The 24405-nt window shown below is 40.1% G+C and overlaps 1 protein-coding gene across 1 annotated transcript in view; it reads left to right on the top strand.

Annotated features, from left to right (window-relative positions):
- LOC123762174 (probable glutamate receptor) overlaps positions 1-24405 on the top strand; it is a gene marked incomplete at its 5' end in the record, with an annotated part of 102857 nt that overhangs the window by 38421 nt on the left and 40031 nt on the right. The window contains one exon of the mRNA XM_045748551.2: positions 4235-4455. Within this exon, the coding sequence (XP_045604507.2) occupies positions 4235-4455 (221 nt within the window). The remainder of the gene's footprint in view (positions 1-4234; positions 4456-24405) is intronic.

Below are 24405 nucleotides of genomic sequence, written 5' to 3'. Positions count from 1 at the left end.
AAAATTTCACAAGGTGCCTCAGGAAGCACAACGCCAACGAATGTGAGACCCAACTGCGCACACCTGCAAAAGATGTAACAGGAGTTAGGATCATGCAGCATTGTGCGGAGGCACGAAAATAATGTCTCTTAACCCAAAGGTGTAAGATAACATTCCTACTACAGTTCAGTACTGCAAGGTGCAACAGAAAATCAGTGTCCTATCGAAAAAGTCAAGAAATAATGCAACTTTGCCATCAACTTAACATCAAAACTAAAATCGCAAGGGTCCAAACCCGAGGGTTGTTTGGCCAAGGGTGCCAGAACGTTTGTCACTAAACAGGTGGCGGATGATCTACAATTAAAGTCTGTACATAATTACTCAGGTGATAAATAATGTACCTGGGGACATTAAATATATCAGGGTTTCTGGCTGATATAGGACCTCAAGTCTACCAAGTGGCTCAACCATTAATCAGTACATTTAGGCAGCTACGTCCGTCAAATACAAGCCATCGTGGTGGATACATTCCCAACGGACCTACAAGTAAAGGGCCTAGGAGCTATTGCCAAATTCCTATAAAAGGGAGGAATAAAATTGGCAGATAAAGCATAATCAACTACTGCAACCAATGTCACTGATCCCGATGCAGTCTCAAGAGCCAATCTTCACTTTAAAGACTGAATACATTAAATCCTCTAAATTAATTAAACTAAAATAATTACCAATTTTATCCGCAAAATAAACTCCAGGAAATTAGCACAAGGGAGCTTAGCTGATAAATCCGACGACAGATTTTAATACAATTATTATTTAGCCGAGAGGCTAAATGGGCCTGAGGAAAATGGGCCTCAGTGGCTAATCAGTGACCAGTAGCCTAAACAAACTACACGTCACTACAACCAATGTCACTGAACCCACTGCAGTCCCAGAAGCATACTTCATTGTAATAATTGATCACATTCAATTATTACAAAAACCTGTCTAGCGACACTTGCTTTTCCCTGCGCTGTAACACTTGTCTAAAGTGAGACATTGTCATTATAAAGGTTAACATAACGTGCTGCTACAACTTGATTTGGGTGACACTTTTCAGCAAAACTTTGCAGTTCTTCCCATACTGCACACATTTTCTTAATAAATGAGGAAGGGACATCCTCTACTCTACATCAACAACCCTCATACCATTTTCATGTTTATGAATGATCTCTTGTTTTTGCTCTATGGTCATCCTCACATGTGTTTTCTTAGGCTGAAGCTTACCACTGACTTTCTTGGGACCCATGGCGTGATATAATAATTGCTTTAATGTTAAAAGAAAAATAATGAAATTCTTAACAAGCACGATCATCACTAAACGAGAGGCTCTGGTAAACTGAGGCAGATTCGGCCGTACAACCAGGAACCACTCGATTGGTCAACCCATACACATATCAACATAGTCACTAGTCGAGGCAAAGGTCGTAAGGCGCATTTTCCTGAAAAATTCGTAAGTAGGGGTTGTCGTAAGTCGAGGTACCACTGTAATTCTGAGGAGGAGTATCAGTGCTCGTCAGTTCTAAACAATGGACTGTGACCCGTGTTTCTCCCCCTCAGAATTATGTCCAGAAAAACTGACATCCTTTAATTATTTTTAATACAAAATGCAGCTAATATGCTGTTGTTTTTGTATTAAGAAATTAACACATTATTCTATTTACCCATGCCAATAATATTAGACTTGTGGCATTTTCCTGGAGAAAAACAAGAAATGATTGCCACGCCACCAGAAAATATACTATTTAAATATCAAATATCACTCCAAACACCAGTCTAGCGTTAGAATCAATAAAAAAGTATTCTTTATGACTGGAGCAAATAAAATAATAAATTAAATCAATGTTTCCCTACCTATGTCCATAAATGGGCCGAAAAATAGCCGGATTCAAGTTGATGATGATGTTCAATCGATTATTTATATATTGATCACATGCCCCCCTGGTCAAGCCCTTTGGCACATCACGTTAATATGACTGTATTTACGCTGACCCTTAATTTACTGAGATATACTCAGACTCTAATCTAATATTATACCTCACCCTTTCTCATCAGTCTTTCACTGTGCCATTCGACAGTTCCGTAGTCTTTATGGAAATCTATGAATAATTCTTTTTTTTCACTCAAAAAATAAACTCATAAAAAATATGAGTGACAGTCCCTAATTACAATGGGTTTTAAAGGTGAGTATGATTGGCAATGGTGATTATCGATTCTGAATTTTTTTGCACAACAGACATCGAGCAAAATGCCTAATAGTTCGATGCCAGTAATCTATTCCTCTTCATTGAAATCGTTGGCACATTCACAACCATCAAGAATTTCATTATTCTGCTCGAGAATAAAGGGTGTTTCAGATAATTTTACATAATTTCGTAATCTAGTAACTCGACCAATTCTCGTTCAAGTTATCTAAACTTTTAACAGCATATATAGAAAGAAGTCAAAATTTCTATGTTTATTTCTTTTCATGTAAAGAAATGCCATTCACTGGAAAAGAAAATTCGGTTTGTGTGTTAGAGTATGATGGAACACAGTGGAACAAGACTGTGCAGCTGGAACACAGTGGAACAAGACTGTGCAGCTGGAACACAGTGGAACAAGACTGTGCAGCTGGAACACAGTGGAACAAGACTGTGCAGCTGGAACACAGTGGAACAAGACTGTGCAGCTGGAACACAGTGGAACAAGACTGTGCAGCTGGAACACAGTGGAACAAGACTGTGCAGCTGGAACACAGTGGAACAAGACTGTGCAGCTGGAACACAGTGGAACAAGACTGTGCAGCTGGAACACAATCGAACAAGACTGTGCAGTTGGAACACAGTCGAACAAGACTGCAGCTGGAACACAATCGAACAAGACTGTGCAGTTGGAACACAGTCGAACAAGACTGTGCAGTTGGAACACAGTCGAACAAGACTGTGCAGCTGGAACACAGTGGAACAAGACTGTGCAGCTGGAACACAATCGAACAAGACTGTGCAGTTGGAACACAGTCGAACAAGACTGCAGCTGGAACACAATCGAACAAGACTGTGCAGTTGGAACACAGTCGAACAAGACTGTGCAGCTGGAACACAGTCGAACAAGACTGTGCAGCTGGAACACAGTCGAACAAGACTGCGCACCTGGAACACAGTCGAACAAGACTGCGCACCTGGAACACAGTCGAACAAGACTGTGCAGCTGGAACACAGTCGAACAAGACTGCGCACCTGGAACACAGTCGAACAAGACTGTGCAGCTGGAACGCAGTCGAACAAGACTGTGCGGCTGAAACACAGTCGAACAAGACTGTGCAGCTGGAACACAATGGAACAAGACTGTGCAGCTGGAACACAGTCGAACAAGACTGTGCAGCTGGAACACAGTCGAACAAGACTGTGCAGCATGCACTTGTGAGAAAATTCACTACAAATTCCCCAACTGCAAAGTAGATTTGGACATGACACAAAAAAGTTCAAAGAGGAAGGCTGTCCATGCAAGACAAAAGGATCTGGACAACCACTAGTATCAGAAAAGATGGTCCAGCGGGTTCAGAAAACATTTTTGCTAAGCTCTAGAACGTCCATAAGAAGAGCAAGTCCGGAAACCCAGAGTCCTTCAAAAACAGTTTGGGGGTGTCGCAAGGAAACGCTTGCTAACGACACCCTACAAGCTACTGCTTGTTCATGCCTTAAAGACTGAGGACAAGCAAAAGTGCAAGCAATTCTGTGTTGATATGCTTGAGAAACTTGAAGAAGATGAGTTTGAACAATTTCTTGTTTTCAGGGATAAGGCCACATTTCATATGACTAGCAAAGTCAACAAGCATAATGTTCACATTTGGGGTGAAGATAATCGCCATGCCACATTTGAGCACACGGCGGACTCATTACCAGTGGGCCCTGTCACAGGCGTGGCTCATATTGAAAACCTGTCATCTCGTTCGTGAAATCCACGTACCTTTGAATTTCTCATTCGAATTTTGATGAATAAATCTTAATTTGCTCAAGATTAAGCCTGTTTAGTTTCATTTGCCAAAACTATGTTGTAAGATGCATAATATAAAATTGTTTAACTTTGCTTTTTATGAAATAGAAATTTTCAAGAGTTATTTTAAAGATTGCTTTAAAGAGTTATTTTAAAGAATACTTTGAAGAGTTATTTTAAGGAATGCCATTTCCTGAACGAAAAAGTATACCATAATACTATTTAACACACATTCCTTGCATAGATGTGTTGGACTCCGGAGCAGACTGGTGGTGGGAGCGGGTGGTGCTGGCAGTGTGGGGGCTGGTGACAGTGGTGCTGACCCAGAGCTATGTCGGCAACCTCATGGCTCTCCTGGCTGTGAAGTACATCCCTCAGCCCTACCAGTCTCTCCGGGATGTGTTGGACGACCGCTCAGTGATCACCATATGGGAGAAAGACTCTGCTAATGTGCAGTTTTTACATGTACGTAATCAAAACCTTGTGCTCAAGTTGTAATTAATCAACTGCATCACATATTTCAAATTCCATTTACCTGTATTTCTTAATATAGTGATTGACGTTTGCATGCTTCAAACTACCAGTGAGCATATAAAACAATAGTTTCTGAACTACAATTATTCTTTATGATACATAAATATATCACCATTTTCGTTAATTTGATTTGTTCAACCTATGGTTCCCATAGTTTGTTTGTTCTCATAGTTTGTTCATAGTTTGACAGTTTGACAACAATCTCCACTGGTGTATTACTCTGAAAGATTACTTTCACATTAGCAACTTCAGCAAATATTTTGTCATGTCTTGTTTCCCATTTGTCTGTTACATTCTCAATGTTTATAATCATCTGTTCTGTTGTCCTTCTTGCCTCCGCTGGTGCCTTTCCCTCCTCTTCCACTGACTTTATTAGCCTGAATCCCATGCACATTCTGCTCTTTTTTGTAGTTTATTTCCCTCAACTCCTCTAAGTTCTTCTAGGTAGCTACTCTGAGTTCCTCAATCTTGTAAAGGTTTTCAATTTGATTCACAATGACCTTATCCAGGTGTATCCTCTCTCTCCCTTTCTCGGATTTCCTTTACCTACCTTCCTAGTGAAGCTGCCTCTGCTTGTAGTTCTTCCGTCATCTTCTCATTGTGCTGTCTACTCTCCTCCACATCTCTTGCTTGCGATTCTATATGCTCCTTAAACTCTGTTATGGTGTTGGCATTTCTCAGCTGTTTCTTTTTCATCTGGACCTCTAATGATGTTAATATGTTTCATGTAGCAGTGTTTACTTCTTTTGGACGTTCCTTTTCATTATTGTTCATTGCTCATTCTTTTTTCCTGTCTTCTCTGATTCTTTCCTTTCTACTGCTCTATCGGTCATTGTTTTTTGTTTTTCTCTCAGCTGTTCCCTAATGTTATATTACACTATAGCGTCTAACACTCGGGTACAGGGCCAACTGGCTTGCAACAGTTCATAGACCCAACTGTCTACCCCAGTCACTGACAAGCAATTGATGGGTGTGGGGGGAAATACCAGGATAAGATGAATGAGGAGAATTGGACGAAAAATGGGGTAAAAAATTTGGTAACTTAATAATTACTGTAAATGATTACAAAAATTCAACACAAATAAGCTCTCTTAGCTGAAGGTAAGGCTCCTATGCTGGGTTGTAAGTACACTCCTCTGTGACCTTAATACTGGTAATGAGCTGTAGCAGGTAGGGTCCTTAAGGCTGATTTAGGTCATCAATTGCAGAACCACAATTGGTTCACATTTGGATTGCAGAACCAACATATTTAGATTGTCATTTTTACAAAAATAAATTGATAAAAAACAGTTCTATCACTGCAAACACTGGTAAGGTTCATGATCTAGGATTTGAACGACATACACACTCTAACAGAGTCCTTGGAATATCTGTGCTGTGGCACACTGCAAGGTATAATTATACAAGAATAATGTATATGTAATGAGCAAATAAAATATTATACACACATGATAACTATATATATTTAAATTTATATGATGGATTCAGTAATATAAGAAGTTCAGTTATTTCATGTGTAAAGTCAGAACTTACTGATGATGAGTCGTTGCTTCTCTGCCCAACAAGAGCCACAGCAATCTTCCCTCTCCCCCAGTCCTCCCCACTATTCCCCCCCCTCACCCATCTCCTCGGCCTCCCAACCATTCCCCACTCCACCGTCCCCTCGTCCTCCCCCACCATTCCCCGCTCCACTATCCCTTCTTCCTTCCCACCATGCCCCACTCCCCTGTCCCTTTGTCCTCCCCACCATTCTCCATTCCCCAATCCCCTCGTGCCCACCATCTCAAACTCCCCCGTCCCCTCGTCCTTCCCCATCATTACCCCCTCCCTTGTCCCCTCGTCCTCCCCACCGTCTCTCACTTCCGTCCCCTAATCATCCCCACCATTCCCCACTCTCTCGTCCAATGCCTTCCCAAATAATCTGATGTTCCCATCAGAAAATTGGGAATATCAAGTGATCTGATGTTCCCATCACTGAAATATAAGAAAAACAGTTACAAAATGAAATGAAAATATGAAATAAATGAAAAAATAAACTATACTCACGAAATGAACAGTACAGTAAAAAACACACTCAATTCCAATGCAATTCACACAATAATTAAAACAAAATGAAAATAAATCAAAATCTATGAAAAATCAATTTATCAATACAATCAGAAACATTGAAATGGAATTGTAACATATTTAGTATAGCTTTTGTGTTGCTCTTACATGCAACAGATGTCGCTGTTTTTCAAGAAAAGTATAGTTTTACCTGTCACAGGTGTTGCATCTATACTTATACTTATGAAACGAACGGTATGGTAAACATCACAGCTCAATTAAAACACAATGTCACACAAAATAATTCAATAAAAAATAAAATAAATCGAAATCTATGAAAATAAAATTTATCAATGCAATCGGAAACACTGAAATGGAATTCGTGGCATATTTAGTATAGCCTGCAAGTTGCTATTATGTGCAACAGATGACAATGTTTTTCAAAAAAGCATGTTTTTTCCTGTCACAGGCAAGGCATGTATATAGTAGATATATAAAAGGACGCGGCTATTCGAATGCAACGTTGTGTCAAAATTTCAAAGCAATCGGTAAAGAGGTTTTGAAGATTTCCCCTCATAGCAAAAACACATGAAAAACATAGTTTCTCAGAAAAAGATTTTTTTTACCGTCACAGACGTGACATCTATATGGTATGTATATAAAAACCTGCTCGGATGCGACTGGAACGTTGTGTGAAAATTTCAAAGCAATCGGTGAAGAACTTTCGGAGATTAGCGATTTTGAACAAACGAACATTTCCATTTTTATTTATATAGATGTATTAATGTCATAAATTATGCTAATTGGCCAATTTACGCTTTAAAACGATTAAAAGCTTATCATGAATTGAGAACCGGAGCCTGTCTGATAGTAGCCAGATGATGTCTCTCTTCCTGAGACCAGACTATATTTTAATGGTAGTGTGGCCGCTTGATGTTGATTGAGTTTCTGCTGTTTCTGCAGTGTTTGCTGTAGGATGGATACTTGTAGCCGTGCTAAAGATTATGATGGTTTATACAGATTACTTCCACCATCACGCTTCCAATGATGGTGGAAGCGTGGTAGGTCTCGGGGTACATGAGTTCATTCTCACTACTCTTAATATGAGTTCTTATTGAGGAATTGTAGCTTAGATTATTGATCAGGGACTCCTCGAATATCTAGGAAGTGATTACTGATGATTAGATAAGTAAATGAACAAATCCACAAGGGCCGTGATGAGAATTCGAACCTACGTCTGGGATGATCCCAGACGCACCTTACTCGACTGTGCCACGACATGGTAAAAAAAATTGCAACCTGGAGTGCTACTGCCCTCACACGGATCCCGTGTGGATTAGATAAGTAGTTTGTGAGGTAGTGTCACCTGAAACTGTCCTCAAACACTGCACACGTGCGCCACCTCCATGTTAACACAGGATGATCAGGTACTACACCATTCTGGTCAGTGGAGGTGCCGGCAATGATTATAATTTGATTATTTTCATTATTTAGACTGATTATTATGATAAAAAAATATCACAAGATAAACAACTAGTGGATTTAAAGATTATTGACAGTACTTAATAGTACAATTTTTTCTTTATTAAGGATTTTGAAAACACATCACTGGAATCTATTATTCCAGGATTTTGTTCCAACAACATTTGTTGATTATCACTTACTCCTGGAAGCATCTAGATTCTTGTGAGCACATGTACAATGTTAAAAAGGCATTAAGCCCAATGGGGTACTTGACCAAATGGTCATGAAGGCTTCTGATGTAGATACTGATGATTCTTAAATCATTAGTAGAGGTATGATTCTGATGTAAGATGTAGATATGTTATAAAAATATTACATTCCTTAGAGAATAGTATAGATACGTGAGTGTAATTTTCCACATAGCCTGGATAAGAGATTGAGCAGTCATATCAGGTGTTACCTCTTCCAGAGGGAGAGAACTGGCCCAGAGTCTAACATATAGGATCACCTGTGTCCATATATGTTCATTTACTCTGAATCAGATTGATAAAACAAGTGCAAATTTTGTTTGCACTTATAGGCTGCTTTCTGTTGTGGACGTATGTGGCTGTTTGATGTCTGTGAGTCATCTGGAGTAAAAGGTTCTGGGGGTCTCCCAGGAACTGACTGTAACTGACTCACAGACTCCATGTGGATAAGTTTGTCCAATGTCTTTAGGGAAGTAGTTCCTTTAGACAGAATCTTGACTATTCACAAAACCCCTGGCTATACGGATGGACATAGGCGACTTTACGCAATGGCAATTCAACTCTCAGACCATCACAGTCTACAAAGACAATATCACCAGGTTGGAGATTAGATTTATTATGAGGGATATTCACCCTATAGTGATGTTCTCGTAGAGATGTAAGATATTCTTTTGTCCAAACATCATTCCATTTTTGGATTAGTCTGGACAGATTCTTATACCCCAGAACCAGCTTGCTCTGTCCCACATATGAGGGATGTCTGATCTCATCATCCACTAGAGATGATACTGGAGTCAGAGGTCTTTAATACATTAAGTGGGCATGGCTTAAGGGTCCCATGTTGAGTAGGATCATCAGACAAGTATGTCAACAGCCGGTTGTTCACCGTGAATTCCATTTCTGCGACGACTGTCTGGAGTTCTTCAAGATTGATTTTTTGACGGTGTAGAGATTTTTTCAATGATCTTTTGATAGTTCCTATTAACCGTTCATAAAAGTCTCTGTGCCATGGAGGCTTTTACGAGGGAGCTCAAGGAGGGATAAACTTTTATTTGTAAGTGACGTTGTTTCAGTGTGGAAGAAACTGCAGAATGGGAACAGATTTCCTGTAGACATGCTTCTCCAGCTACCCAATTAGCTCCATTACTTAAAATATTCATCTTAGGACATGATCGGCGTGCTGCGAATCTGCAGAAAGCCTGGATGCAATAGCACTCTGTAATAGATTGAGCAGTCATATCAGGTGTTACCTCTAGATGAACTTCTCTGGTAGTAACACATGTGAACAAACAGATATATGCCATATTAGGTCGTTTATCTGCAGTCCCTGTTATATAGATAGCTCCTGTATAATCTACTCCTGACGTCTCTAAAGGATGTAGATGGATCACCCGTTCCTTTGGTAGCGGTGGTGGCCCAAGATAATGACAAGTTTTTGCATCATACCTTCGGCATATCATGCAATTTTTCAATATTCATTTGAATAACTGTCTTCCCTGAGGACTCCAGTACTGCTGTCTGAGATGTGTGAGTGTGTCTAACACTCCTCCAAGCTTGATGATTTGTTGATGTGTATGTGACACTATCAACCTTGTGATCCAATGTTTCTTTGATAAAAGCCATGGATGCACAGTATCTAGATTGATATCTGTGTGTTTAAGCCTTCCTCCACAACACAGTATGTTATGATTATTTTGATCTATCCCACAGACCAAGATCGTGTATCAACTTATAAGGAAGATTTCCATAGTCATTCCCATAAGTTTATCTCTCTAAGCTTGTCTTACCCAGTAGATAAGTGTTTCTGGAAAGATATATTTTATGTCCCTTTTCTTGAGAAAATGGAACACTTTTTGTGTTACTTTGATTAATCTGATAAATGAGGAGTAACGAGTACAATCCAAGACTGATGTTTGGGTTTGTTGCCTGGTGGTAGTTATGGTTTGTGTCACAATGACCTGTGACTTTTGTTCTGGCCAACTACCATTCCCAAGCCATCGAGGACCATGCAACCAAATATCTGCCTTTGCTAACTGGTTAAACATCATCACTCTTGATAAAAGATCAGCTGGATTATCTTCAGCATTAACTGTTGCTTGTTGGTACAAGCAACAGTTGAAAGCCTGCAGAAATCTTCTTTATTTCTGAGACGCGATTTCTTACATATGGAGTTTGACAGTTGTCGTTTCGTACCCATTGCAAGACTGCTTCATTGTCAGCCCATACAATAATATCTTTAATGTTCACGATAGACAAGATTTGTTTGATATGCACTGCTAAGTGTGTGCCTGTAAACAATGCAGTGAGTTCCTTCTGAGGCAAAGTCCTCTTCTTCAATAGAGCAACTCTGGCCTAAGCTCTCGCTGACGAGTCTACGAATATATGTTTTGTTACTTCATCATTTTCCTCGATTATGTGTCATGGAAATATTATTTGTTCAACTAAAGCCTGTTCGTGAGCCATCTCCATCCAAGCTTTTTGTAACTAGGGTGTTAGTGGATCATCCCAACTAACTTTAGTCATCAAAGCTTCTTGCGCCAATAAACATAATTTAATTGCTAACACTTTCGTTCCTTAGAGATAGAGATAACGTCCACAAATAACTCTGCAGATTTGCCTCAGGGATGTAGGTGACATCCAAAATTTAAATATTTGTTAAAATTCAAGTTTTTATCCGATCTTTATGGAAGAATAAGCCTCTTCCTCTTATAACTGACAAAAAAATCTGAGAAACTGGACGCGTCTAGAACATATGGAGGAAGGGGCGGGCGCAAGTGACGTCACGCCAGTGTGCGCATGGCTTCCCAGATGTTCGGATGCAATAACACTCTGCAGAAGTTAGCATCCTCCCTGAGCTTTGCGATACAGGAATAACAGAAATCCTGCCCAGCTGACGAGCTCTACATACAGGGAAGTGACTCAGTTTATTCCTAGTAAATTCCCCAGCAGGTGCAGTTCAAGAGAAGAAGAGACGACGCTGCATTGACCTGTAGTGCCATGAGGATTCTTAAGCCCCCATTACTGTGTGTGCGATTTTTTTCTATGCCTACCTACCTTAGCAGGTGGACTACAAGTTTAAAGACTGCTCACGGCAGTTAAGCATGAGTCCAATAGAAAAAGGAAAAGCGGGAGCAAACCGCCAGGCTTCCACCACCAGGGGTGAAAACCTGTCCACAATAGGCCGCTGGCTCCTCCTAGTTAAACAGGACGTTAAAACTAATAAAGGGTAACCGACGGGTTCTCACAATCAAATATTTATATTTGATGTGGCGCTATGAATTGGAATTCGAATTCCCACTGACAGCCGTCATATCAAGATCATATCAACATTCAATCTTATAAAGCAGAACATGGGTGGAAAAGAATGGTTGAAGGGTTGACATCAAAGACCGTTTTCTATAACGTAACAAATTTATTAATAACAAGAGACTAACTAATACATTACCGAGTTTACGTTACGTTAATGTCCATCCAGTGGCACGATAACAAACAGCTAAATAGCAACCCTTGCTGTGCGGCTGCATACTGAACTAACCTGAACACAGGTGTGCCCACTGATGATGCAATATTGCAAATAAAAAAATATCACAGACTAAGTTACACCACAGGGAGTGGTTACGTTATTGTCCATCCAGTAGCAATTGCACACAGCTATTCAACAGCCCCTCGAGAAATGACAGCAGGCTCCATCCTGCTGACACTTCGGGCTGACAAGTGAACTAACTGAACAATGATGCCCACTGATGACACAAGCTTGCCATCAATATTGTCACGGCTACCCTGTGACAGATACTCTAATCACAAGCTTAAGGGTCCTCCTTCCAAACAGGAGTGACCCCCGTAACTAGGCGGGTAGTCCAACAGTGACTTCCCCTATCACAACCTAGTGTGAACACTCTTTGCAACTCCCTACAAGAAGTTGCACTGTAAACAGTAAACAAAGTCAGGCAAGGTGGGATTCTGGGACACAGCTCCAGTAATCCCTAAGTTACTCTACTCTCGTCACCAGACGATAAACAAATGAAATTGCCTCAATCAATTACCAAACTGATTATGTGATTAGTTACGTTAATTGACTGATCACAGCAGTCAGCAACAAAGTACTACGGTAATCACAACCATTGTCTCTCATAGACAACAACATGATGGTACTCTACGTTAATCATTAACACTTGTCTCTCTTAACACAAGTCATCTTGTTAACAATAACTCAAAACTCTCTTATATTACATCACACTTGACTCCTTGCAAGTATTCAGTGAGTAATTCTTAATTAAGGTCAAACGGACCACTAATTACATCCCCATTGAGTTACGTTAACTAAGCCTACCCTAACTTGGTAACTTCTCAACAGTCTGTGTCAAAATTTACTTTACTGAGTGTTAATTACCCTAATTAACTCCGAGCAATTAATTAACTGTCACCAGGACCGATAATTAATCATACCTAAATACGTCCTACTCCACACTGCCTAAGCAGGTCTAATCAAACACTGTGAATTCATGGGAGAGGAGTTAATTACCCTAATTAACATGAGTGCAATTAATACACTGTCCTCAGACAGGATATGATTAATATAACGATTTATGCAAGCTCCATGACCTCGCTTTACCGAGTCATTTGAGTCCTCAATACTCCAGACGTTAATTACTCCACTAATTATCATGAGCCACTATACCCCAGAAAGGTAATTAGTCCCGAGCAAATTACGTTAACACAAATACTGACAGATCCTCTCCCACTACGTGAATTCATGATGAGAAGGCTAATTACATAATTAGCTAGAGTGGTCAATTAGTTGTCACACGGACATTTACTTGCACCCGAGACGTATTTCACTCAAGCTCAATACTGTTCTCCCATAACAGCTCTCACTCACTCAGCAATAAATGTGCACCCCTTATCCAGTTAATTACCCCTTTAATTAACTCACTGAATTTTTAAGTCCTCAACACAACTTAAAGAAACAAAGTAACCCCAGTGTTACATAGGTCACACTTACAACGGCATGCAATACAACATAAATGCACTGCCCAGATACGGTTGCGGCTACTGCAACTCGTTAATTACTGTGCCCACACAGTAATGACACACGGTTGTGCAACAACACGAGTATACCAATATTACTGCCCCCCTTATCTTGCAACCGTTGCAAAGGACTACTTCAGCAAGACAATTTACGTTAATATAAAGCACCGTCGCTACGTGGGCAGCTGGCACTAATTCTTTTAATTAGGCAATTAACAAATCAATTACTTGCTCTCACTAAGTACTGTGAATTCCCCTGAATAATCAAAGAGGCCCCTTAAAGCCTCAACACAGTTCCTAGGGCAGTAATATTGTATACTTGATAACAACACTGCACAAACCCACAGCATAATGATGCCGTCAGCATACCCCACATGCTAATGACATCATTAGGCAATCAGTCAGCAATCTCATCTACTGACTCACCACACAACACAGTACATAAAAACATGCAAACGAACACATAGAAATGGCATTCACATAATCAATGAAAATTATATCACCAGATAAATGTATCCCTAACTACACAGACCTCAGGGTATCCACTGACATCCCTGCAACACTGGCCTGCCTACCTCTGCAATGATATAATTTACATGCGGTACTCTATAGCATTAATCCAGTTTGACCGATTATATAGAATCGACAACTGGATCATTTATATGGTTGATCTCTACACACTTCTATAGCTATATATATCTACAGTGTGCTCCCGTGTACAACATCCATCTCCAGGTACCGTCCTACCAGTCACCTGGACTTGCCACTGACAGCTGTGTCTCAGCTGCTTCCCTAGCCTGGCAGGGCTATGGGACAGCACAGCTTTTACCGGAATTTCCCCTAGTCCTGTGACACTGTTATACATTGGTTATTGTAATCACGTTCCTTCAAATCCTCAACAATCATTTCCCTGGTCACTACCTCTCTGGCTGTAAACACCAAGCTCGCGCCTTGTGCGAGGTGTGGCCCTAGAATATCCAGGGACGGTGGCCAAGCGTGGCCAAAGGGGTGGCCAAGGCATGTGGCCACCACGTGGCCCTAAAGGGTGTGGTCACGAGTAGCGCAGGATGTCACAGCGCCCCACCCAGGATGAGCTGGCGCGCGGGTGGCCTGGGGTGGCCCCCAGGCAGCTGGCCAAGGTAGGCGGCGCGCACATGGGGCTTGCCTCCGACTGGCTGGTTGGCGCCCAACGGCATACACACGTGGATGGGAGATCACCTACACTCCCATCAAACCAGCATGCTCGCTCGTACACTCGGGTGACAATGGCCGGCGGCGTCACCACACGAACACCGCCAGGTGGAATTCAAAGTCCAACAGGGGCCTGTAATAACACCTCACTTACACTGCCCTTATTCCACCAATTGTCCATTGTCCATTAACACTCGACAGGATACTCAGACCCGAGGGATGAGGGATCAATCTGATACACCATGAGGTAAACTGCCTCATGGGTTAACACTGTAACTGTCTCTTAGTCTGACACTGTTCCTTCCGTACCTCATCGGCCCCAATTTCACGCAAATTGGGCCTTGACACAACCCAGGATGGCAGGAGTGCCATCCACGATGAGTAACAAGGGACAAGCTCAAACTGAAGATTTGGTGGGCTAGGGGAACTCAAAATGTCCATATCTCCCCCCCCCCCTACTTTGTCTTGACCAATCAACACAAAGCCGGCACAACCCAAGGTGCCGCTACAAATCACAGCTGTTCACGCCAAAACTCAGCTAGGAGCAGAAATGCCTAAACCAATCACAGGCGCCCCTCACCCTCAGGCATCCCGTGACATCACAAGGAGGGGGGAGGCCTAAAGACAGTGGCGCAATGTCTCACATGGTGGGGGAGGGGCAACGTTCACCCCACTGTCCCCACCACCTCTAACGGTTTTTAGTCAAGTATCCCCTCACACCATTCACTCTCAACTCCCATCCTATTTTCACAGAAACAGGAAAAGTCTGTAACTCCCTCTACAGAGTAATCACAGACTTCTGGCTAGCCTCAAATGATAGTCCATAGCATGAGCTTTCATCCAACACCCCACAAGTGTATGTTAGTTTGAAAACTTCTTGAATAGAGTCCCTAGAGCGACTAGCCTAATCTAGAAAAGTAGGAAAACTAGCTGAGGGAATCTACATTCCCTCACACTGTGTCTATCTACAAGGTCTCCTGATTACAATTGAAGGATATCCAGAGCTTTTTTCAGGCCATTACGACTTGAGAACTAAACTCCTGTTGTTCAACTAATTTGTAGATAATTAACCTAGTAGTCTTGTTATCCACCTCAGGTGCTATAGATTACGGTGCAGATGAAGAGTCACAATAACGTGGCAGATGTATGTTGACCAAACCACACACTAGAAAGTGAAGGGACGACGATGTTTCGGTCCGTCCTAGACCATTCTCAAGTCGATTGTGATGAGGAAATTGTTGTTTTACATTCAGCTACTCGGAACAAAACGTTCCAAGTAGCACGGGTTATGATGAGCCCGTAGTGGCACAGGAGCGGAGCTGTAACTGAATGAGGAATTGTTAGGAACCCGACTACATCGTCGGAGCATGGAGTAGCTACGTCAGCACCATCCGTGAGTCTGCTCCCTAACCCCCACAAAATCAGATGTTATATGGACGGCACCAACTGGAGGTGGCTTTCTGATACATGCAAAAGGCTCAAGATTCCTGCCTTGGTCAGCCAGATGAGTCACCTTAACTGACCTCTGGTGAGGTGGCGACTAGAAATCAGCGCCATCTCTTGCAATATGAGCTGAATGTCAATATCAGGGTCAGTAACTGATATTTCCTAATTATACCAGTACCTGCCAGTTTACTGATGACGTGTCTGTATCCACAGAGGCGACGTAGGGCTGCTGTGGTACGGAGAAGTGCAGTCTACCCTGGGCAGCTTAATCTCTCTCTACTTAATTCTGTTTGACGACTAAGTGAGCCGCCGCCGAAGAGGAACCGTGTGGTATCTGCTTTCTGCCAGTGGAGTGGCAGTGTAAAGAGTCGGCATAACCCAGGACTGGTGAAGGGAGAGACGACCGGCAGTAAGGTGTCATGGAGGAGTGTAACTAGCTCGTTGCTAGAGGCTCCTGCCAGGGGTGCGATACCTCTGTATTTGTCTATGTAGTGGCCCCTGTCAGCGCGTGGCTGAAGTTCTCTGCCAGCACTTGGCTAGAGAGTGATTGTGGGCATCCACAAAAGGCACCTAGTATTTCTGTCGGTAGGTTGGCCCATGGCAAGGGTAGACTCGTTTGTGTTTCCCAGTAATGGTTGAGGACCAGTACTGTGTGTTAAGGAAACACGGAAGTTGACAAAGGCTGCATCGCATTAGCATCGAGGAGTGCTTAGTGTCCTATGTGAGTGCGACACATGTAAATATTCACGTGTAGTAATATTAGTTCATTTAAGATGATGGAAAAGTGATAATAAGTTAAGTTAATATATTGATAAAGGATGAAGTGTTGTGTTCATTTCAACTTCCCCCTTTTTTTTACTTGCATTACCATGCCTACTCCTTTAAAGCCACTACCAACTTGGAGTCGGATACTATCATTTTGGTTCCACCATCAAAGAACCCGGTTGCAACCCATAGTGGCCGTAACAGGAATGTTGTTGTTGCTTAAAATTCAGCTTCTAGGAACAAAAAGTTACAAGTAACACGGGCTATGGTGAGCCCGTAGTGGACTAACCTGGCAGAGGAGCGGGGCTGTAACTGTGGATGAGGAAAAGAGTCGAGACAATAAATAGGCAAGAAAGAGGTCATGAGAAGAGAGTCTTAAAGGAAGAAAAAGCAAGGTAAAAGGTACGCAGGGTAAGGTGTAATATAGGGGATACTAATAGGAATAAGAACATAAGAACAAAGGTAACTGCAGAAGGCCTTTTGGCCCATACGAGTCAGCTCCTATTTATAACAACCCAATAAGAAGAGTATAGTAATAGGAATAAGAAGCGGATAGTAATAGGAATAAGCAAGGGATCGTAAGAGAAAACAAGGGAAAGAAAGAAGGAAAGAAAATGGAAGAGTAAGCTTATCTTAGGTCACGTTTGTTACAAAGTTTAGAGCATTTGAGTTTCTTCTGTCAAAGGGAAGAGTCAACAGCAGCAAAGCCAGGACTCAAGTTCATGTTGGGTTCATTGTGTATCAGAGCCGATTCAACAAGACGGAGTCTGTGTAGAGTAGAGGCAAGAAAGATTATTTTGGAGGAGGACCAATCAATAGTATGCTTAGAATCCCTAACATGACAGAAGAGAGCATTGTTTGTGTCTGCAGACTTAACACTTCTTTTGTGTTCATTAAGTGTACGACCAGTTTCACCAAAGTATTGTAGAGGACAAGACGAACAGGAAATAGAGTAGACACCCGCATCATTAGAAGCAGGAGGAGAAGAGTGAACTAGATTGCTACGAAGTGTGTTTATCAAAACGGCGAGCTTTATGTCAAGAGGACGAAAGGTATTAGTTAAAGTTTTGAGTTCAGATATGAAGAGAAGGCTGAGCACAGTGCTACTGGTGTTGGAAGCAGGGTTAGGATGAAAGAAATTTCGTTTAGCTTGAGAATAGGCACAGTTGATAAAATGCAAAGGGTAACCAACGCGAGAGAATGATTTGTAGATAAAGGCAATTTCAGAATCAAGAAACTGAGGGTCGCTGATGCGTAGAGCGCGGAGGAAGAGAGAGAGACAAGGACACTTTTCTCAACAGAAAGAGGATGGTAGGAAAAAAGTGTGTGTTCATGCCACTATGCATGAGACAATGGTTATGAGGTCATAAAGCAAAAATGTCATCAACATAGCGAAGCCAGAGAGAGGGACGAGAATCAGTAGAAGAAAGAACACTTCCGAAGTATTCCATGTAGAAATTGGCAAGAACAGGGAAGAGAGGGGAACCCATAGCGATACCGAAAGTTTGAGTGTATTATTTACCGTTGAAAGAGAGAGTTAGAGTCAACACAGTCTAATGAGTTCGAGGAAAACGTCAGTGGGAAGCGGGAGAGGAAGAAGGCCCTCAGTCGCCTTCTGTCTAAGGAAAGAGAGAATGTCATCTAGGGGAACATTAGTGAACAGAGAGTCGACATCAAGACTAAGCATCTTACAGGAGGGCTGTAGGTGCAGTCTTTCTATGAAGTTCTAAGAATGACGAAGGTGGGCAGGAGATAAAAGTGCTAAGGTAAGGCGTCAGAGTTTTAGCTTGCCAGGAGGCAAGAGGATAGCCGACAGAGCCCCCGAGAAGAAATGAAAGTATGAGGAGGAAAACCAGGTTTATGAGTCTTAGTATTATGAGGGCTGTAGGTGCAGTCTTTCTATGAAGTTCTAAGAATGACGAAGGTGGGCAGGAGATAAAAGTGCTAAGGTAAGGCGTCAGAGTTTTAGCTTGCCAGGAGGCAAGAGGATAGCCGACAGAGCCCCCGAGAAGAAATGAAAGTATGAGGAGGAAAACCAGGTTTATGAGTCTTAGTATTATGATGGATGTTGTCGTTGTTGTTGTCGTTGGTGGTCTTTCCTTTCAGACAACCAATCCAAAATTCCGTAGAGTGCTTACTTTGACCAGGAGATCACCCTGGATGCTTCTGGCACTTGGAGAGGGGCTCAACGTCACACATTTAGGGGATGCGGCTCCAGCACCAGCCTCGTTGTCACGTGCACACACCCACTCGAGCCGCTGTGACTCCCCACTCTCTCCTTATGTGGTATGATCTCCTCAATCCCCCTTTTTTTATATTGCTCCATACTACCCTGTCCACAGCTATGGTTCTTGGTTCTTTCTCTCTCTCTCTCTCTCTTCCCTATTTTCTGGGAAGCCTCACTAGGACAAGGGCAAACACCAGCAAATTTGAATACATTTACTGGACAAGGCACATGGACAATACATATACACATATAATTATATATCTCGAACACTCTATACTACTGAAGTCAGGTTGCACTCCAATACCATCAGGACTCTATCATCTGCTTATCAAGTGGTATCCTAACTCCTGACTCACCACCTAATACTACCAACCTTATCAAGTAGGTAAAGTCTTATAAGACAATATAGTAATATCAGCAAGATATATTATATATATATATATATATATATATATATATATATATATATATATATATATATATATATATATATATATATATATATATATATATATATATATATATATATATATATATATATATATATATATATATATGTCGTACCTAGTAGCCAGAACGCACTTTTTAGCCTACTATGCAAGGCCCGATTTGCCTAATAAGCCAAGTTTTCCTGAATTAATATATATTCTCTAATTTTTTTCTTATGAAGTAATAAAGCTACCCATTTCATTATGTATGAGGTCAATTTTTTTAATTGGAGTTAAAATTAACGTAGATTTATGACCGAACCTAACCAACCATACCTAACCTAACCTATCTTTAAAGGTTAGGTTAGGTAGCCGAAAAAGTTAGGTTAGGAAGGTTAGGTAGTCGGAAAAACATTAATTCATGAAAACGTGGCTTATTAGGCAAATCGGGCCTTGCATAGTAGGCTGAGAAGTGCGTTCTGGCTACTAGGTACGACATATATATATATATATATATATATATATATATATATATATATATATATATATATATATATATATATATATATATTTTATTAAATATGACCGAAAAAGTAAGATTAATAATTCTAACACAAATTTTCTCAATCTTTCGTACATTATGCTTCACTGTTGGAGGTAAATAAAAAATCACTTCTCCAAAATTCATTTTTATTTCTAGTCTGACGCGACACGGGCGCGTTTCGTAAAACTTATTACATTTTCAAAGACTTCACAAATACACAACTGATTAGAACTTGCATTTCCCTGATTTTATATCTACATTTGAGTGAGGTGGGAAGGGTGATGTGGCATTACATTTGAGTGAGGTGGGAAGGATGATGTGGCATTAGAGGATATTAATAGGGTATTAAAAGTATCAACACAAGACAGAACACGAAACAATGGATATTGAATAGAAGTGTTTGTAGAAAGCCTATTGGTCCATATTTCTTGATGCTTCTATATTGGAGCGGAGTCTTGAGGTGGGTAGAATATAGTTGTGCAATAATTGGCTGTTGATTGCTGGTGTTGACTTCTTGATGTGTAGTGCCTCGCAAACGTCAAGCCGCCTGCTATCGCTGTATCTACCGATGATTTCTGTGTTGTTTACTAGGATTTCTCTGGCGATGGTTTGGTTATGGGAAGAGATTATATGTTCCTTAATGGAGCCCTGTTGTTTATGCATCGTTAAACGCCTAGAAAGAGATGTTGTTGTCTTGCCTATATACTGGGTTTTTTGGAGCTTACAGTCCCCAAGTGGGCATTTGAAGGCATAGACGACGTTAGTCTCTTTTAAAGCGTTCTGTTTCGTGTCTGGAGAGTTTCTCATGAGTAGGCTGGCCGTTTTTCTGGTTTTATAGTAAATCGTCAGTTGTATCCTCTGATTTTTGTCTGTAGGGATAACGTTTCTATTAACAATATCTTTCAGGACCCTTTCCTCTGTTTTATGAGCTGTGGAAAAGAAGTTCCTGTAAAATAGTCTAATAGGGGGTATAGGTGTTGTGTTAGTTGTCTCTTCGGAGGTTGCATGGCTTTTCACTTTCCTTCTTATGATGTCTTCGATGAAACCATTGGAGAAGCCGTTATTGACTAGAACCTGCCTTACCCTACAGAGTTCTTCGTCGACTTGCTTCCATTCTGAGCTGTGGCTGAGAGCACGGTCGACATATGCGTTAACAACACTCCTCTTGTACCTGTCTGGGCAGTCGCTGTTGGCATTTAGGCACATTCCTATGTTCGTTTCCTTAGTGTAAACTGCAGTGTGGAAACCTCCACTCTTTTCCATGACTTTCCATGACAAAAAATTGACTTCATACATAATGAAATGGGTAGCTTTATCATTTCATAAGAAAAAAATTTGAGAATATATATATATATATATATATATATATATATATATATATATATATATATATATATATATATATATATATATATATATATATATATATATATATATATATATATATATATATATATATATATATATATGTATATATATATATATATATATATATATATATATATATATATATATATATATGTATATATATATATATATATATATATATATATATATATATATATATATATATATATATATATATATATGTCGTACCTAATAGCCAGAACGCACTTCTGAGCCTACTATGCAAGGCCCGATTTGCCTAATAAGCCAAGTTTTCATGAATTAATTATTTTTCGACTACCTAACCTACCTAACCTAACCTAACCTAACTTTTTCGGCTACCTAACCTAACCTAACCTAAAAAGACAGGTTAGGTTAGGTTAGGTAGGGTTGGTTAGGTTCGGTCATATATCTACGTTAATTTTAACTCCAATAAAAAAAACTGACCTCATACATAATGAAATGGGTAGCTTTATCATTTCATAAGAAAAAAATAGAGAAAATATATTAATTCAGGAAAACTTGGCTTATTAGGCAAATCGGGCCTTGCATAGTAGGCCGAGAAGTGCATTCTGGCTACTAGGAACGACATATATATATATATATATATATATATATATATATATATATATATATATATATATATTATTAAATATAACCGAAAAAGTAAGATTAATAATTCTAACACGAATTTTCTCAATCTTTCGTACATTTCTTTTCACTGTTGGAGGTAAATCAAAAATCAATTTTCCAAAATTCATTTTTATTTCTAGTCTGACGCGTCACGAGCGCGTTTCGTAAAACTTATTACATTTTCAAAGACTTTCAAAGGTTTCGTCGAAGACATCATAAGAAGGAAAGTGAAACGCCATGCAACCTCTGAAGAGACAACTAACACAACACCTATACCCCCTATCAGACTATTTTACAGGAACTTCTTCTCCACAGCTCATAAAACGGAGGAAAGGGTCCTGAAAGATATTGTTAATAGAAACGTTATCCCTACAGATAAAAATCAGAGGATACAACTAACGATTTACTATAAAACCAGAAAAACGGCCAGCCTACTCATGAGAAACTCTCCAGACACAAAACAGAACGCTTTAAAAGAGACTAACGTCGTCTATGCCTTCAAATGCCCTCTTGGGGACTGTAAGCTCCAAAAAACCCAGTATATAGGCAAGACAACAACATCTCTTTCTAGGCGTTTAACGATGCATAAGCAACAGGGCTCCATTAAGGAACATATAATCTCTTCCCACAACCAAACCATCGCCAGAGAAATCCTAGTAAACAACACAGAAATCATCGATAGATACAGCGATAGCAGGCGGCTTGACGTTTGCGAGGCACTACACATCAAGAAGTCAACACCAGCAATCAACAGCCAATTAATGCACAACTATATTCTACCCACCTCAAGACTCCGCTCCAATATAGAAGCATCAAGAAATATGGACCAATAGGCTTTCTACAATCACTTCTATTCAATACCCATTGTTTCGTGTTCTGTCTTGTGTTGATGAAATTAATACCCTATTAATGCCACCTCTTGTTCTGTCTTGTGTTGATGAAATTAATACCCTATTAATGCCACCTCACCCCATCCACCTCTCTCAAATGTAGATATAAAATCGGAGATGCGTAAGTTCTATTCAGTTGTGTATTTGTAAACTAAAGTCTTTGAAAATGTAATAAGTTTTACGAAACGCGCTCATGTCGCGTCAGAGTAGAAATAAAAATGAATTTTGGAGAATTGATTTTTGATTTACCTCCAACAGTGAAAAGAAATGTACGAAAGATTGAGAAAATTCGTGTTAGAATTATTAATCTTACTTTTTCGGTTATATTTAATAATATATGTCTACAGGAAAGACTGCTACCAAAATATACAAATATATATATATATATATTTGTATATTTAAATATTTGTATATTTAAATATATATATATATATATTTGTATATATATATATATATATATATATATATATATATATATATATATATATATATATATATATATATATATATATGTTTCATTGAATATGACCGCATATTCTGTATTTTTTATTTTCTGGTTTAGGGCTTCTATCCCTCTAACTATTTTCTTAGCATCAGGGCTTAATTGGAATAGGAGTTCTCCAAAACTCATTTTCGTACTTTTAAGGTGAAGAAAAGAAGTGATTTACTATAGAGTGTAATACACTTATTTGTATAATTTGCACGACGTTTCGAACCTCCATGGTTCATTCTCAAGTGAACAATCTTACAATACTAGTTGATTTTATACCCGCATTAGGTCAGGTGATAATACAATGAAGGTGAAAAACATGGGGGGATACATAAGGGATAAACATAGGGGCTGCAGAAGGCTTATTGGCCCATACGAGGCATCTCCTATCTAAACACAAAGATTAATCCAGTGTAATTGGCCTGTTATGTTGGACATTGTCTTCTGTGTTGGCATCGATATGTTCTTGTCTTGTCCTTACTCTCATGGTGGGTAGAGTAAATAGTTCCGTGATTTGGGTGTTCATGGTAGGTCGCTCTATTCTTATGTGAATTGCCTCAAGAATTTGTAATCTTCTTGAATCTTGGGTTTTATCTATTACGCAAGTATTCTTGTTCAACATTTCTCTTGTTAGAGTAATGTCATGGGCTTGTCTCATGTGATTCCTAGGGGCACCAGATTGAAGATGGCATGTCAAACGCCTCGTCAGCTTGGTCGATGTCATACCTATGTACTTACATTGAAGGTTACATCCTTCGTGGGGGCAAGTGTACATGTATACAACGCTTGACTGCTATAGAGGGTTCTCCGTCGGCTTCGGGCTGTTTTTGATAAGGAGTTCGGAAGTCTTCTTGGTTTTGTAGAATATTATCAGGTTTATGTTTTGGTTAGGAGTAGTGCTTTTTACTCCTTTACGGGTTATTTCTTTCATTATTCTTTCCTCTTTTATATGTTCACTGTGCATGGTTGATTTGTAATATAATTTTATTGGGGGTGTTGTGGTTTCTGTTCTAGGTTCTGAATTATACCAACGGTCCAAGTGTCTTCTTATAGCAGCGTTTATTTCCGCGTTGCTATATCCGTTGTTCACCAATA

The sequence above is a fragment of the Procambarus clarkii genome, chromosome 34 (genome assembly GCF_040958095.1).
Source record: "Procambarus clarkii isolate CNS0578487 chromosome 34, FALCON_Pclarkii_2.0, whole genome shotgun sequence".
NCBI classification, from domain to species: Eukaryota; Metazoa; Arthropoda; class Malacostraca; order Decapoda; family Cambaridae; genus Procambarus; species Procambarus clarkii.
Note: the sequence above shows the minus strand (reverse complement) of the source record. Positions and strands in the feature narration are given on the sequence as shown.